The 14,884-nt window shown below is 41.2% G+C and overlaps 1 protein-coding gene across 1 annotated transcript in view; it reads left to right on the forward strand.

Moving 5' to 3' along the window:
• The window catches only part of itpr2 (inositol 1,4,5-trisphosphate receptor, type 2), a 63,243-nt gene that overhangs the window by 2,163 nt on the left and 46,196 nt on the right, over nt 1–14,884 (forward strand). Inside the window, 14 exon segments of the mRNA XM_032524195.1 lie at nt 6,095–6,165; nt 6,452–6,570; nt 6,657–6,743; nt 7,700–7,858; nt 8,705–8,803; nt 9,357–9,440; nt 9,562–9,708; nt 10,568–10,663; nt 11,016–11,060; nt 12,843–12,994; nt 13,873–13,972; nt 14,069–14,229; nt 14,324–14,465; nt 14,685–14,843. Coding sequence (XP_032380086.1) covers nt 6,095–6,165; nt 6,452–6,570; nt 6,657–6,743; nt 7,700–7,858; nt 8,705–8,803; nt 9,357–9,440; nt 9,562–9,708; nt 10,568–10,663; nt 11,016–11,060; nt 12,843–12,994; nt 13,873–13,972; nt 14,069–14,229; nt 14,324–14,465; nt 14,685–14,843 — 1,621 coding nt within the window.

Below are 14,884 nucleotides of genomic sequence, written 5' to 3' on the forward strand. Positions count from 1 at the left end.
ATTGGCAGCACCTTTGTTTACTTGTGTCTGTCTCCTCACTTTGTCAATCTGCCGCTTCCTCTTTCTCTGTTCCTCCGACAATGCTTTCCTAAGTTTCTGCTTCTTTTTTTTGCCAGCTCAGCCATGACGCTAGTGTGAAAAACTCCATTACTACTTTGTTAGCCACTTCCTGAATGGCCATTTGTGTGCAGAGCCGTGAAGCAATTCGTTACATCGCCAGACCTGATATCATGCGATACTTCCTGATGTTTTGGCCGGCTCAAAGTTGCAAGGGTGGTTTTTCCACCTACAGGCGCTAGGGGGGAGCGAGACGACCACTATTCAACTCAAGAATAGTCATGTACCCTTTCCAGTGACTCTGAAGCTGTTCAGTTAAGGTAAATTAAGCTAAAAAACTGCATAGTTGCCCTTTGTGATAATGGTAAAGGAGAGAAGAAAAAACATTACTTTAAGTTTCCTTTAAGTTTGTCATGTAGCAGTCTGACTTCAAATTTTAGGCTCTTTGCAGGTGTGATTGAAACTGCTTTTCATTGTGTCAGTTGTCACACAGCAGTGCAATCAAAAATGCCACCAGCAGTTTTTTGGCTGTATTTCCTGCTGAACTGAAAGCTTCTGCGCAAGGAGAAATGCATTGTGGTTCGTGGTGCACTCTGAACCTGCAGAACATGAGTGGAAAGATCGACTGGGCCTGAGGAATGAGTGTACACCACCCACCACCTCTCCCTTTTTCATCTGTTCACTCTCACTCTTTCCTTTTTCTCCCTTAAATTCTTCCGCTTGCAAATGGTAACTTCCCAACAGCTGGCATGCCCTTGCCTTGTGCTGTGGTTGATCAAAACAATTAAATGGCAGCTAGAGTTAGCACCTTGACTTACAGTGTCTGCAACAATGTTACCTGGCTGCCTCACTCTCTGACTATCACACAGTCATGCTACTTTATTTAGCTCAAACGCTTCCTTAACTGTAAGGCCTGGGCTAATTCAAATGAAAGCAGCAGCACACATGGGGGCTGTACATTGGAAAAAGCAAAAGTGCACAGCTCGTTTTTGTGAAACAAAGCATTCATACTCTTATCAACGATTCAATAACTCATGTAGTTTGACAGCCGAGCATGTTATCAAGGGCCGTGCTGTGCTGTGCCAGAGCTCACCAAGGCCCAGAGAGAGCGAGAGCGGCAGACCCTGCAGGAACCTCCCTGAGCCACAGCCCCTGTGAGCACAATGTAACCTCGACTAAGGCCACTCATGCCCTTGTTTGCTTTGCGAGTTCCTCACACACACACCTTGCATTGCAAACACTCAAAAGCCAAAGGACCTTTTGAGTTTCCTGTGAGGTCATTTGGCTGATCCAGAACCTTTTAATTGATGTTGACCTTTTGGATTTTGTGATCATGATCAGAAAGCATCCCTTTAGAGATCCAAAATATTTTTTGTTTGATAGTGATCAATCAATTCACTTTCTTGTGGACCTGTAGTGCTTATATAAGAGATGGCCTACATAATAGGACAATTAAAGAATTATTCTGTTATCATTATTTAAGTTTTTTTGTATATAATTATTTGTGTGTGTGTGTGTGTGTGTGTGTGTGTGTGTGTGTGTGTGTGTGTGGTGTGTGTGTGTGTGTGTGTGTGTGTGTGTGTGTGTGTGTGTGTGTGTGTGTGTGTGTGTGTGTGTGTGTGTTCCAGAAGAAGTGAAATATTGACAGGATACATGTAACGAGGAAGCGTATGACTCAATTAGACTACTATGCTGCTTTATCAGCACGTTGGAACATGCAAAAAACAGACAGGGTGTCAAATCTTTTCCACTTTTCTTACAGACAAGTCATTCCTCTGTGGACTTGAGCTTTTTCTTTGAAAACACTTGTCAGAACAAACCTATCAGACCTGCTATTCTGCATGGATTACATGCTGTATTTTTTCTTCTATCAGAAGTGTTGTTTCAGTCCGCTCAACACAAGCAGGAGAGCTAAAATTAGCACGTCGTGTCAAGCCTGGTATCACTGGTTCATGTTTAACTCCGTTACAGAGCAAACCCTTGCACTAGCCAAGATAGTCAGGCCTCTCAAAGCCTCTCTGTTTAAACCAAAGCCTGTCTCTTGGCGGACTTAAGGTTACTTATTCATGAGCGGCAGGGACTTTTCCAGAGAGCCTTCCTGTTTAGCCGTTTAGCACTTGATTCTGCTTCCTGTTGGGCTTTATTTTGTCTCATTTAGATGTAACTTTTGATACAGAGTTGGAGGAAATAATACAGAGCCTGTGGATTGACAGTGATCTAGTGCCGTGGCATTAGTAGGAAGTGGCTCAGCTCACTTCAGCAGGGCTGCCAGCTTTGTGTGAATCGGAGGATTTGTGCATTGCATTATGTTTCTCCTCAGCGGATGGGATGAATGGATTTGCTTGTGCACCTCGGCCTTTGGTGCAAATGGGATAAAGGGAATGGGATGATATGGATATGAATTAGAGCCCGACCGATATATCGTACGTATTGTACAAAGCAAATGCAGAAAATATAATTTGACTGCTGCAGCTCAGAACTGCATTTGAGTTGCACAAAAAAAAGCCTGTGCACCCCCCATGGGCCTGAAGTTAACTTTTTTTGACCACCTGCCACAGAGGCAGAGTCACTTTGTACCAGCCTTTTTTTTTTTTTTTTGAAGAAAAGCAGGAATAGCTGGGTTTCTATGATTCTATCCTATTTATGGTAGCCTGCTCGTGGATATTGCACCGTCATCACATGCTGTAGTAGGGGGGCCCAGTTAGATAATCCAGCATAAAGGCATAATTTGCTATCCTGGCCTGGGACACACATACAGTTTGATGAAATACTTATTGGACTTTAACTTATCATCGCACCTAGAGTAATGTAGCTGTCCTCAATTTAGGTCATCCTGTACATCTCATTTGCGTTTTTTCTGCATCCACCGTGTGTGATTGTGTGTGTTTCTGTGTGCGTCAGTTGCCGGGGGAACGGAGCAGGCGCCCAAAACAGCAGCAACTTTCAGCGACTTTATAGTGAAAAAAACATTACAGCGTACGTTGATGTTAAAAATGCACACAGTTTGAATCTACTTAACGCAGTTCATTAACTGCTAGCTACGAGCTAACAATCAAACACAACAAAGATTGACAATGACGTTTTGAGTTAGTAACGTTGGTAATCAAACAATCATAGATACCTAAAACGTTTTTGAAAAGACTGCTAGCTTAGCTACAAGCTAGCAATCAAACACAACTAAGGCTGTCACTTGAATGGCGTTTGGAGCTAATGTTAGCAATCAAACAATCACAGCTAAAACGTTTTGGAAATGATTCCCATCTTCTCTTATTGTTTGTAATGAAACAAGTTTAGTATTTCATGGATTTCACAAATTTCAGCATGACATGTTATGCCGTAAACCATTTAAATCTGAGCATGCGCACGCAACTAACGTTTGCACTTGACCAGAGCCGGTCTGATTTAACTCTCATCGGGTATGACACATTATGCCATAATAAACCGTTTAAATCTGAGCATGCGCGACTCAAATCTGCACTCACATCGGGGAGTGACACCCGTTCTCACTCCCACTTGGTCAGTGGCTGCACGTGGGACTTCTGAGATTACCGCAAGTAATTAAAATGCGATAGGGGGCCCCAGCTGTCAATCAATGTCTTCCATTGATGCGGGCCCGTAAACAACTGTGTACCCTGCCTATCGATAGTTACGCGTCTGAATCACTCATTCTCATTGACAGCGTTACATGCCAATTGCAAAATTCACCCACATTTGGCAGGTTGTCGGGTGTTAATTTCAGACCCTTCTCCAATTGTTTTGCCTGAAATCACTCCTCCAATTCCACTAAATAATGGGCTCTTTGCTATGCAAGCTTTTACAAGCCCATTCATCCTCAGACAACTCACAATAGTGGCTGAAATAAATCTTTTAATTTCTACTTTTTTTCTCATTATGTCATTTCTAAACCATATTTTCCACAAACCACACACACACCCACACACTTATTCCTGAAAAAAGTCCAACGATATTCCTCATCTTCCCCTGTCCCACTGATGTATAATGTGATCCTTTTTGTAAATAGTTTTTGTTAACCAAAGCATTTACTCTAAATATCTGTCATGATCTCCATGACTCTGTCAGCCAAACATGTGAATTTCACTGTCCTGATGTGTAGGGATCAATATGCATGAATGGTGAAGAAAAATCCAGTCAGTCAAAATTACGTTAAAAATAAATGTTCAACATGATACAGAGCAAAAGATAGTCAAATAGTGTTGGGGGGGGGACGACATTAAGTCAGACTCAGTGGTGAGTGAAACGGAAGCAGAGGGACAGACACAGAGCTGTAGCTGAGTCAAAGTAGCACACTTTTGAGTTAGTCAGTTATCAGGCAAACAAAATGCTGTTACAGATAATTGAAAACTGCCAAAAAATGGCCCGATAATCGCTGTATCCCTATTGCTGTACATTACTATACCTGTCAATGAAACATTTCTAGTGTTCAAAATAGTCAGTAACCAGCAAATAAAAGGCTAGGATGTGGTGAACATGGCAGTTATTAAGTTAATGGCACCACTCGAATGCACTCTAATCAACCCTGCACAGAAACCACAGGGTTTCCTCTGGTAGCTGCCTACATGTTTCAGGAGCCCGCAGTAGATTTTACTTTATTTACATTTTACACACACTATGTTGATTTCTGGTTTTGTTACATATATAATTTCTATGCATCCATGTGAAAGCCACAAACACCTGGATATCATTTAAAGGTGCCCTGCCACACAAAACCATTTTTACTTGAATTTTCTTCAATATGTTCCATAGTTTGTGTTATGTTGTGAATGTGAAAATGAACTGCTACCTCCTCTGCCAGCTCTAGCCACTGAAAAAAAAATAAGTGGAGAAATCAGGCATATTACAAAAGCTGATCAGTCTGACGTCACATTGCTTGAGCTCATTACTACTCATCAGCTCGCCCAGTTGCTCTGGGTAAAAGGATACTGATAACCAAGCTCTCATTGGCTGTTAGAGTCATGCAGCTTAGCTTTTTGAATATTAATAAAAAACTGGCACAATTGAGCTGAGTCTTCCTGCATGCTTTCTATACCACACTACAATGGCTTGACACAAAGTAACTAAGGCATTTTTTCCATAAAAAGAGTCCATGGTAGAACTTCAGACATTATCACAAAGTAGTGAAATACGTGTTGCAGGGCACCTTTAACCCCGCTTTATCCATCACTTTAGAGCATTAGAGCACACCTGTTTTATCAATTTTTTTTAGGAAAAGAAATAAGTATAAAGGTTGTGTAATACAGAGAAAGAAAGACTCAAAAGGTAACACTTTATAGAAAAAGTGTGAATGTGTAGTGTCGAAAATAGACACGAAAGGCAGCACTAGGTTGGCTTAATTAGTGTGAAGAAGAGTCCAAGGAGACGAAAGGTAATGTCTCTAAAAATAGAGTCGTGAAGGGTAGGGACACTGAGGGTGATCACGAAAGGTAGCACTAAAATTGACTAATTAGTGTGAAGGTAGTCTCAAGTGGGTTAGGGTTAGGGTTTTATCTGTCTTAATGTTTTTACTTTTAACTGTTTATACCTGTGTTTTATCTGTTTAACTGATTTTGTGTAAAGCATTTTGAATTGCCCTGTTGCTGAATTGTGCTCTACAAATAAAGCTGCCTTGCCTTGCCTTGCCTAGAGCAGATCTCTCCCCTGCTAAGCTGGAAAGCAGATACAAAATTGATGTTAAATTAAATGAGCTCTGTCCAGAAATATTCAGAGCATCGGTACTGGAAGAGCTGTCAGGAGATGGATGTGATGGTGAACAGAGCCGTCACTCTTTTTTTGTGTTGCCAGCTCAGCCTTTCATCCTGTAGGTGGCCAATCAACTGTAGAGCAAGTGTGGTTTTGAACCACGTTTAAAAGATCAGTTTTAATTGCAGTCTGAGACTCTGCTTTGTGTATTTGCGTATTACTGTGATCCCACGATTAGACTACAGTTTGTGCCTTGTAAATCTTTGTTTTTAAGGCGAGGGATTTACCTATGCTGAAATTATGCTGATTATTAAATTTTGATTGAAACTTTTCTCTACAGGCTTGTCGATGACAGGTGTGTGGTCCAGCCTGATGCTGGAGACCTGGCCAACCCGCCTAAAAAGTTCAGAGGTGTGTATGACTGTACTAGCCGCCCTGGTTAGAGGATACTCAAACACACACTCACACTCACACTCACACACACTCACAAACTCTCACACTCGCCCAGATCCTTTGCCCTCAGTGTTTAGTACAACACTGTGGTTTTAGAGACGCTTGTATGTATTTAATTGACTCACAGGCCGCTGGTGGGTCCTCCATCAACCTCAAAAATGCTGTGTCACCACCTTAAGAGTGCCACTTAACCTGACTTAACAGAGTGACTCCTGTGTGCCTGAATGCTTCTCCTCTCCTCCAGACTGCCTCTTCAAGGTGTGTCCCATGAACAGATACTCGGCCCAGAAGCAGTTCTGGAAGGCAAAACAAGGAAAACAAGGAAACCACAATACACAGGGAGACCTGTTTAAGAAGTTACAGGTAGAGCTTAAAAAAACAATCTGCATCTAGATCTCCATTTTCATTTGCATCCCAAAGCTGTAGTTAATCTCCGTTTCATCACTCAGGATGCGGCTGAACTGGAGCAGAAGCAGAACGATTCAGAGAACAAGAAGCTCCTTGGAGAAGTTGTGAAATACAGTAATGTCATCCAGGTACAGCCCATCTCTTCAGCAAACACCTGCGGCTTCAGATTGTCTTGAGTCAAGGGGCTTGTTTTGGTTTTCTTGTTAACCAAGGTTGTGTTACTGTAACTCAGTCTCTGATATGTCAGGCAATTCCGCAACAGTAGTATTTGGTTTCACTGATTTCTAAAATCTTGTTTTACAGGTTGATTTGTGAAAAGCAACATGTTGCAAAATGCGTTCAAGGCAGTCTTATTATTCCTTCAGTAAACAGGTCTTGTCCAATAAGCCATTCGTTAGGGTTGGCTTAAAACACAAATATACTTTAGCCCTTAAATGGAACAAGGAAATGTGTTTTGTGGTAATACACGCAGTTTTTCAAATGAGGCCAAATCAAATAAAATAGTAAACCAATTCTCTTGAATCAAACAAGAACTTACCTTGTGGTGATAACCACCATTCTTTTTTTTTCCTGAAAAGTTTTCTTATTCCTGTACAGTGATGGAAATTATAATTCAATAACTCAGGTACCGCACTTGAGTAGTTAAATTTACTAAAAGTTATTGACCGCTTCAGCGGGTTCTTACATTACAGATTGAGAGTTTTTCCTTACAAAACATATGGTGATCTTAAAATATTTGTATTTGTCTTTGCAGAGCTGAAACGATTAGTTGATTAGTTAGTTAATCGGTTATTGATCTCCAGAAAACTATTTGACTATTAAATCTATTTACTTTATGTCAATGTCAAACATTTCATGGTCCATGGTTTAATTTGTAATTAGTTTAAAAAAAAGAAATTGTTTAATACTTTGAGGGTTTGGACTGTTGATTGGACAAAACATGCATGCGTACATACTTTTACTAAACTAACATTTTCAATGCAGGACTTTAATCCTATTTTTACAGTTTGGTATTAGTACTTGGATCTGAAATCCTCCACCACTGCTCTTGCAGCATTTAAACACTGTGACTCTTCTGTCTCAGCTCCTGCACATTAAGAGTAATAAGTACCTGACGGTGAACAAGCGTCTCCCTGCTTTGCTTGAGAAGAACGCCATGCGGGTTTCTTTGGACCCGGCCGGGAACGAGGGCTCCTGGTTCTACATTCAACCCTTCTGGAAGCTCCGCAGTGAAGGAGATAATGTAGGTCTCTGTCCACTTAGCGCTACACACATTTCTACAGAAAACCAAGTACTGATCAACAACGTGACCTTTCTCTCACTTGAACAGCAGATGTCAACTTTTTAATCCTAGACATTGTCAGTTCATTGTTCGTCCTGTCCCAGTAACATTTCTGATTTTGTCCTTCCCCCTTTTGGCTTTAGCATCGTATGGTTAAAGGTATTGCTCCTGATTGTGCATGGTGTGTGTGCATTATGAGGTCAGACACAGAATGTCTTGTGAAAAGCATGGATGCACCGGCCTTCCCATTGCATGTTAGATGTTTAGGTTAAGCTTTAAAAGCATCCAGTCGGGTTGTTATCTACTGTATATCACTGATGCTGTTTCATTGTATTTAAATTATTTTTGAATATACCAGCAAAGCACAGGGATAAGTGTGATGAGCATCCCGCTTGTGTGTGGCTGGTTAACAGTAGACACTGCGTAGACTCTATTATAAGTTTGATTGGGTTAGCGAGCATGTATTATGCAAGCGATGATACAATGACAGTTAGTGTACTTTCCAGTTCCCATATATCTGTATGCTGCATTCATGTCCACTCACCATGGTACGGATGAATTCTTTTGCTGTGAGCAGCTCAACCACTCTCATGTGAACCTAAGCCTGTTGCTGTTTCACATAGCGCCTTTTTTCTTTTCCGTTTTTAAATAAGGGGGTGTTTGCAGACTACAGACTTAAGCCCCTTGCATGGACACACACTTACTGTAACTTCTTGTATAATCCATTTACCGACCAACACTTCTTGAAGTTTACCAACTGGTGTCTCCCCCTGTACTGGGATATGACTGTCTCTTATTGGTTTTAAGGTGGTGGTTGGAGACAAGGTGGTGCTGATGCCAGTGAACGCAGGGCAGCCTCTTCATGCAAGTAACATCGAGCTGCTCGACAACGCCGGCTGCAAAGAGGTGGGACTAATTCATCCATATTGTTTCTATCAGTATTGAAACGATTCAGTATAGCTGTAATTAAATTGAAGATGTCCGATACAATTTTTTCCTTCCCTATTTCGATATGTAAAAACTTGCATATGCTGATCCAATACCTGTGTTAATATTTGTACAGCTGTATGCGCCTATCCCTCTACAGATGTGAGATGGTTGCTATCATTGTTGTACAGTCTGGTTCAGGTTAAAGCCTTTGTAAAACATGAACAAATACAGAGATGAGAGAGAATGAATGAAGAACTTTCTTTCATTATCTACATTCAGTCTTAACCGATAAAGAACAATATAACCTTTTAAGGTAGATTTTTTTTCTTTCTTTTCAGGGCTCAATTACGTAGTAGTGTATCAGTGTATAGACTCACATACTCACATACTATCATCTATCGTCTTAGTCATTTAACTGTGGTCGAAACAAAACAATGGTGACGTTACATGGATTTGAACAGACTGTGTGTGTATGATAAGTATTTCATTTCATGTTGTGTTTTTCCTTTCTCTCTGCTTCATGCTGCAGGTTAATGCCGTTAACTGTACCACCAGCTGGAAGGTAACATTGTTCATGAAGTTTAGCGACTACAGGGAAGACGTGCTAAAGGGGGTATGTTGTTTTTCCTCAGTGCATCTTTTAAGCACGACTGCATCTGGTTCCCATGTTTTCAGAGCAAACGGCATTTAGTTATCTTGCGGCAGTCTCACGTTTTGCTTGTGTCCTCTGTCAGGGAGACGTGGTGAGGCTCTTCCACGCTGAGCAGGAGAAGTTTCTGACTTGTGACGAGTACAAGAAGCAGCAGCACGTCTTCCTTAGGACCACATTGCGGCAGTCTGCCACCTCCGCCACCAGCTCCAAGGCTCTCTGGGAGATCGAGGTGAAACTCACGGGGATTTAAAGCTTCTCACTTTTGCCATTGATACTTACTTAATTGATTGATTGCTTGATTGATTGATATTAAAATCAATCATTTTTTTTGTTCATTTATCATACTCTGGTGACTTTGTTCTGTTCATGGACAATTTAAATATATGCGTTGTCCCTTTAGTAACAACCATACACCAACTCAGTTATGAATAAACATAAATCAACAAATGATGTGTTTTTAAGCAAATAAATTTACAGTTTTGTCGTAACTAAGGAACAACTTATCGCACACGTTTATGCCATAATTTCCCCTTCTGAGAATACAAACGGCCAGCCACCTTAACCTGTATTTCTTGTAATCTCCTATCTAGTGTACTGGACACTATGTTCCTCTTTATCAGTTGAAGTTCCTGATGTCCCTCTGTTGCCAGAATGTACATATGTTACCATATCAATTGCTGACATGTTGTTGCGCTAGTATGACAAACAGAAATTTCTGTTGTACTTGGCATAAAGGGTGTCACCAGGTGACAGACTAAAAACTGGAAGTCATTTGGTTTGTGAGTTATTCTCACTTTGAATAACTTCTCTAAATAAAATAAATCATTCTCTGACTGCTACTAAATCAATCCTATCCAACAAAGAGCTGTTCCGTCTGCTAAACAAAACCAGAAAGTGAATGAGCAGCGTCATTGTACCTAAGCTGAAAACTGTGAGCAATTTTATAAAAGTCCCTGTGTACTGTATCAGAGAGGCGGGCACAGACTGACCCTAAGTCATATACAGTACATGCAGGAGACAGAAAACACCAAAACAAAAACTGATGCTTCTGGGTATGTAATGCTTCTTATTTTTTGTTTTTGTTCCAGGTTGTGCACTACGACCCCTGCAGAGGTGGAGCCGGCCAGTGGAACAGTCTCTTCCGCTTCAAACACCTGGCGACCGGGAATTACCTTGCAGCTGAGGTGAGTTTTACTTTTTCTTTTTTTTTTTTTATTCCAAAATTAAGCTGCTTCTCATTGTGTTTAATTCTATATTGTTTCTATCAGTATTGGTTTTTAATTCTAAAGTGCTTTAAAGAGTAGCTTTTACTTAAATAAAACACTGCTTTATATCTGCTTTGCAATTTCTGAATATGCACAGTTTAAGGGGATTTTAGGTGATGTGCTGTAGATGGCAGTATTCCCATTGATATGTCCACTATCGCCCGTCTGCTGTTGAATAGATTGTATTTTAGGGTGATGGTGGATGATAATGACATGATTATCATCAGAGCTTTTCATATATGAGTTCACTGACCGCTCAATTTCTCTGCAGGTGAACCCTGAATTCAAAGACAACACAGTGGAGCCCAAAAGAGAGGTGAGTCAGTCAAACAAGCACACTTAGCTGCAAAGTCACATACACCCAATCTCAGGCTGGCTATCACTAACATGTACGTGATTGTATATGCTAAGTTGATGTTTGTAATTCAAAATGCCAGCAGTACAAATATCATTTCACACCATAGATGAGCCAGATTCACTTAAAGAGGAGAGAAGATTATACAAGTGTTTTAGTGGAAAGGACAATTATCTCAGCAGTTGTAGATTGTCTGTCCAACTTTAAGCCCTTCCCTGTCTCCTTCGCCTTTGGTTACGCAACACCACCAGTTGTGTTACACTCACACTATCTCTGAGTCTATATCTATATCTTTCTTTCAGCTCTTAGCTACTTTGCACATTTGTATTCTGGCAGTGCAAGGAACACGCACACAAACTCCCTCAGTCTCACACACTTTCTCATGCACATGCTGAATTTCAGACACACAGGGGGCTCCTTACATAACGTCTGGGTGTGGGGGTGCCCTGCGAGAGGGGATGGAGGAGAGGCAGACGTGCTGTCTGCTCTGCTCCACTCGCCTGTGCTAAGCTGGTGGGGTGAGTCACCAGCAGAGGGGGAGAGAAGGAGGAGGGGAGAGGAGTGGGAGGATAGAGAAGCTGAGGCATGGAGGCAGCTCTGGGGAGCTTCCCATTGACATGCAGAGAACAGTGGGAGAAATTAACCCTCGCCATTATGAGATGCATCTGCACAGTGCACACTGTACCAGCCTACATACTGCAGTGTCTAACACACCACACAGAGAAGTCATGGCTCTCTGGCTACATCTCTGTGTAATTTGATACATCATTAGTGTAAGAAGCTGTGACCGTATAGTTTGGCTCACATCCGTTCATCCTCCATTGTAGATTTTGTCAACAGTTGGGCTCATTTATCAGAATTTACATGAGCATGTGTGGAAAGATATGGCAACATGACAATATGTATTTCTATCTTCAGCTTGGCATTGGCTTACAAATACTCAACATAACAGTTCTTCACTGAGATGAGGCTGAATTTATATGACAGCTGTACACTATTTTATGAGGAAATGTAAAGTGTATAGTATAAAGTATGTGAACAGTTTAAAATTGTGGCCTAGTGCTGCTGGGCACAAAGGTAAGAGGAGGTGTTGTCCTGCTGTGCACACTGTCGTTAGCCTTAAACTATTTATCAATAATCAATTAGTGGACAGAAAAATACTTGATGAGGTTATTATAACACTTATTGTTACAGTATTCCATGTATTTATCATGTGTGATGCCATCATTTAAAGTCATAAACTTGCCTTTTTTCTTGTTTTATCATAGAAATTGAATTATGGAATTGTATGCCATGGGTATCTATTAGTCTGCAGATTATTTCATTTTCTGTATAAAATGTCAGAGAAAAGTGAAATGTATTTTCCCATTGCCTACTGTGACACTTTAGTGACTCAACAAATATTACAATCCATTCGTGGAAACCGCTTACAGAATAACCAATAACCAAATCAATGATTATTGCGGCACATACCTGCGCCAAGCAAGGTCCATTGACTTGCAGAAGTGTAAACACACACTTGTGGGAACAAGCTTTGCATGCATCTTTCTTTCATAGACTTGAATATGGACTGAACATGTAGCACTGTATACTGGATGTTTAATGATTGCCAGGACAGTATGAAATCTACTGTGTGAGTATTGAATAAACAACTTAACTGTCTGTAGCTTTTAGACCGCAGGTGCTAATTTCTACTTTGTGCGTGCGTGCGTGCGTGTGTGTGTGTGTGTGTGTGTGTTGCAGAATGAGACAGATACTTTGTTCTCCAAGAGGAAGCATCAAGCAGCAGAGAAGATTGCTTTCACCCTGGTTTCTGTTCCCCATGGGAATGACATTGCTTCTCTGTTTGAGCTGGATGCCACCACTCTACAGCGGGCCGACTGTCTTGTGCCCAGGTCAGTTACTCACATTTTGGGCATCCATAACAACAAGTTACATCTGCTGTAGTTGTATCCATGGGCTGCTGTAACTTGAGTTCACAGCACAAAGCACAGCGGTTCCTATCAGAAAATCTACCATTAGGCTGAGATAATATCACTTATTTTGACTCCAAACCATCTGCTTTAATGCATTTGTATTCAAGTAAGTATCATTTTGTTGTTGTTAATAGAACAACATCTGAAATGAAAAAAATGACACTTGTTACTGGATAATTTCACAAATAATTGGAACTGAAATTCAAGCTAATGGAATTTTCTCATTCAATTTGCATGTAATAGGTTATAGACTGTAGACATAAGACTGAGGAGAGCCATACTAGCTGCTCTGTGAGGCTGTACTTGGGCCAAGCAGTACTTTGAGCAAAATGCTAATGTCAGCATGTTAACATGTTCATATGACATTGCTAACATGCTGATGTTTAGCAAGTATGATGTTTACTATGTTAGCATGCTACTATATTCTAATTCACACTAAACAAAAAGAACAGTTGAGGCTGGTGTTAATATCATTAGTTTTCCAGGTATTTGGGGATAAACCAAGGTTTTGGAAAATTAAAATTTTGGCACTAGTTGAAAGATCAGGGCATCACTTAAGTTATTACAATTCATCCTGTGGGGGACATGAGTGTCATGGCAATCCATTACTTCGTTGCTAAGATATTTCAGTCTGGATCAAAGTTGTGGACCAAACAACAGGCCGACATTACTATCCCTTTAGCCATGCTAGCAGCTAAGTGACTGACCAGGATGGATACTTTTCGGTTCAACAACAGCAGTAAGCATACAATCAATCATGTACGTCACTGTAAATGACATGTCCCATGCTTTCTCAGAAACTCCTATGTCAGACTTAGGCACCTGTGCACCAACACCTGGGTGACGAGCACCAACGTCCCCATCGATTCAGAGGAGGAGCGTCCGGTTATGCTCAAGGTTGGATACACACACACACACACACACACCAACACATACTTGGGTAAAACAAACATGGATGCATTATTTGGACATTTCTTTTGGCTTTTACAACAGATTGGTACCTGTCCCACTAAAGAGGACAAGGAGGCTTTTGCCATTGTATCTGTTCCCCTGTCGGAGGTCAGAGACTTGGACTTTGCTAACGACGCCAACAAGGTCCTGGAGTCCACTGTGAGAAAGCTTCAGTACGGCAACATCGCTCAGAATGAGAGGAGGTACAGATGCATGAGCGTGATGACACAGGTGACACAAGACTGTGTGCATATTTTATGATTTCACATGTTATTTTTGTCTTCATATACATTTTAGGTTTGTGACTAAGCTCCTGGAGGACCTGGCTTTCTTTGTGTGCATGGTAACAAACAACGGCCAGGATGTTCTGTCAGTGGTCACCTCCACACCCAATCGAGAGAGGCAGAAACTCATGAGGGAACAGAACATCCTTGCCCAGGTCAGCACAAACACTTCTGTGTGTCGTTGCAGAATGCAGATTGATCTGAAGTTTAACATGAGGGTCCCAGATTGACAGTGACAACAATGTGAAAATCTTAAATTATTGCATTGCAACAGATTGGCCTTAAGAAGTGTACTTATTGAAGTATTTTCCTGTTATAGTCCATAGATTCTTGGTTGGTTCTCCATCAATGTATGTGCGTTACTGTTCCTCCAGATCTTTGGCATCCTGAAGGCTCCATTTACAGATCAGGGGGATGGTCCGATGCTAAAATTGGAGGATTTGGGAGACCAGCGCTATGCTCACTTCAAGTACATGTTGAGACTCTGCTACAGGGTGCTACGCCACTCCCAACAGGACTATCGCAAGAACCAGGCATGTTTCCGTCTTCTAACAAGTCAAGTGTTAAGTACTCA

This window comes from Etheostoma spectabile, chromosome 8, assembly GCF_008692095.1.
Source record: "Etheostoma spectabile isolate EspeVRDwgs_2016 chromosome 8, UIUC_Espe_1.0, whole genome shotgun sequence".
Classification (NCBI taxonomy): Eukaryota; Metazoa; Chordata; class Actinopteri; order Perciformes; family Percidae; genus Etheostoma; species Etheostoma spectabile.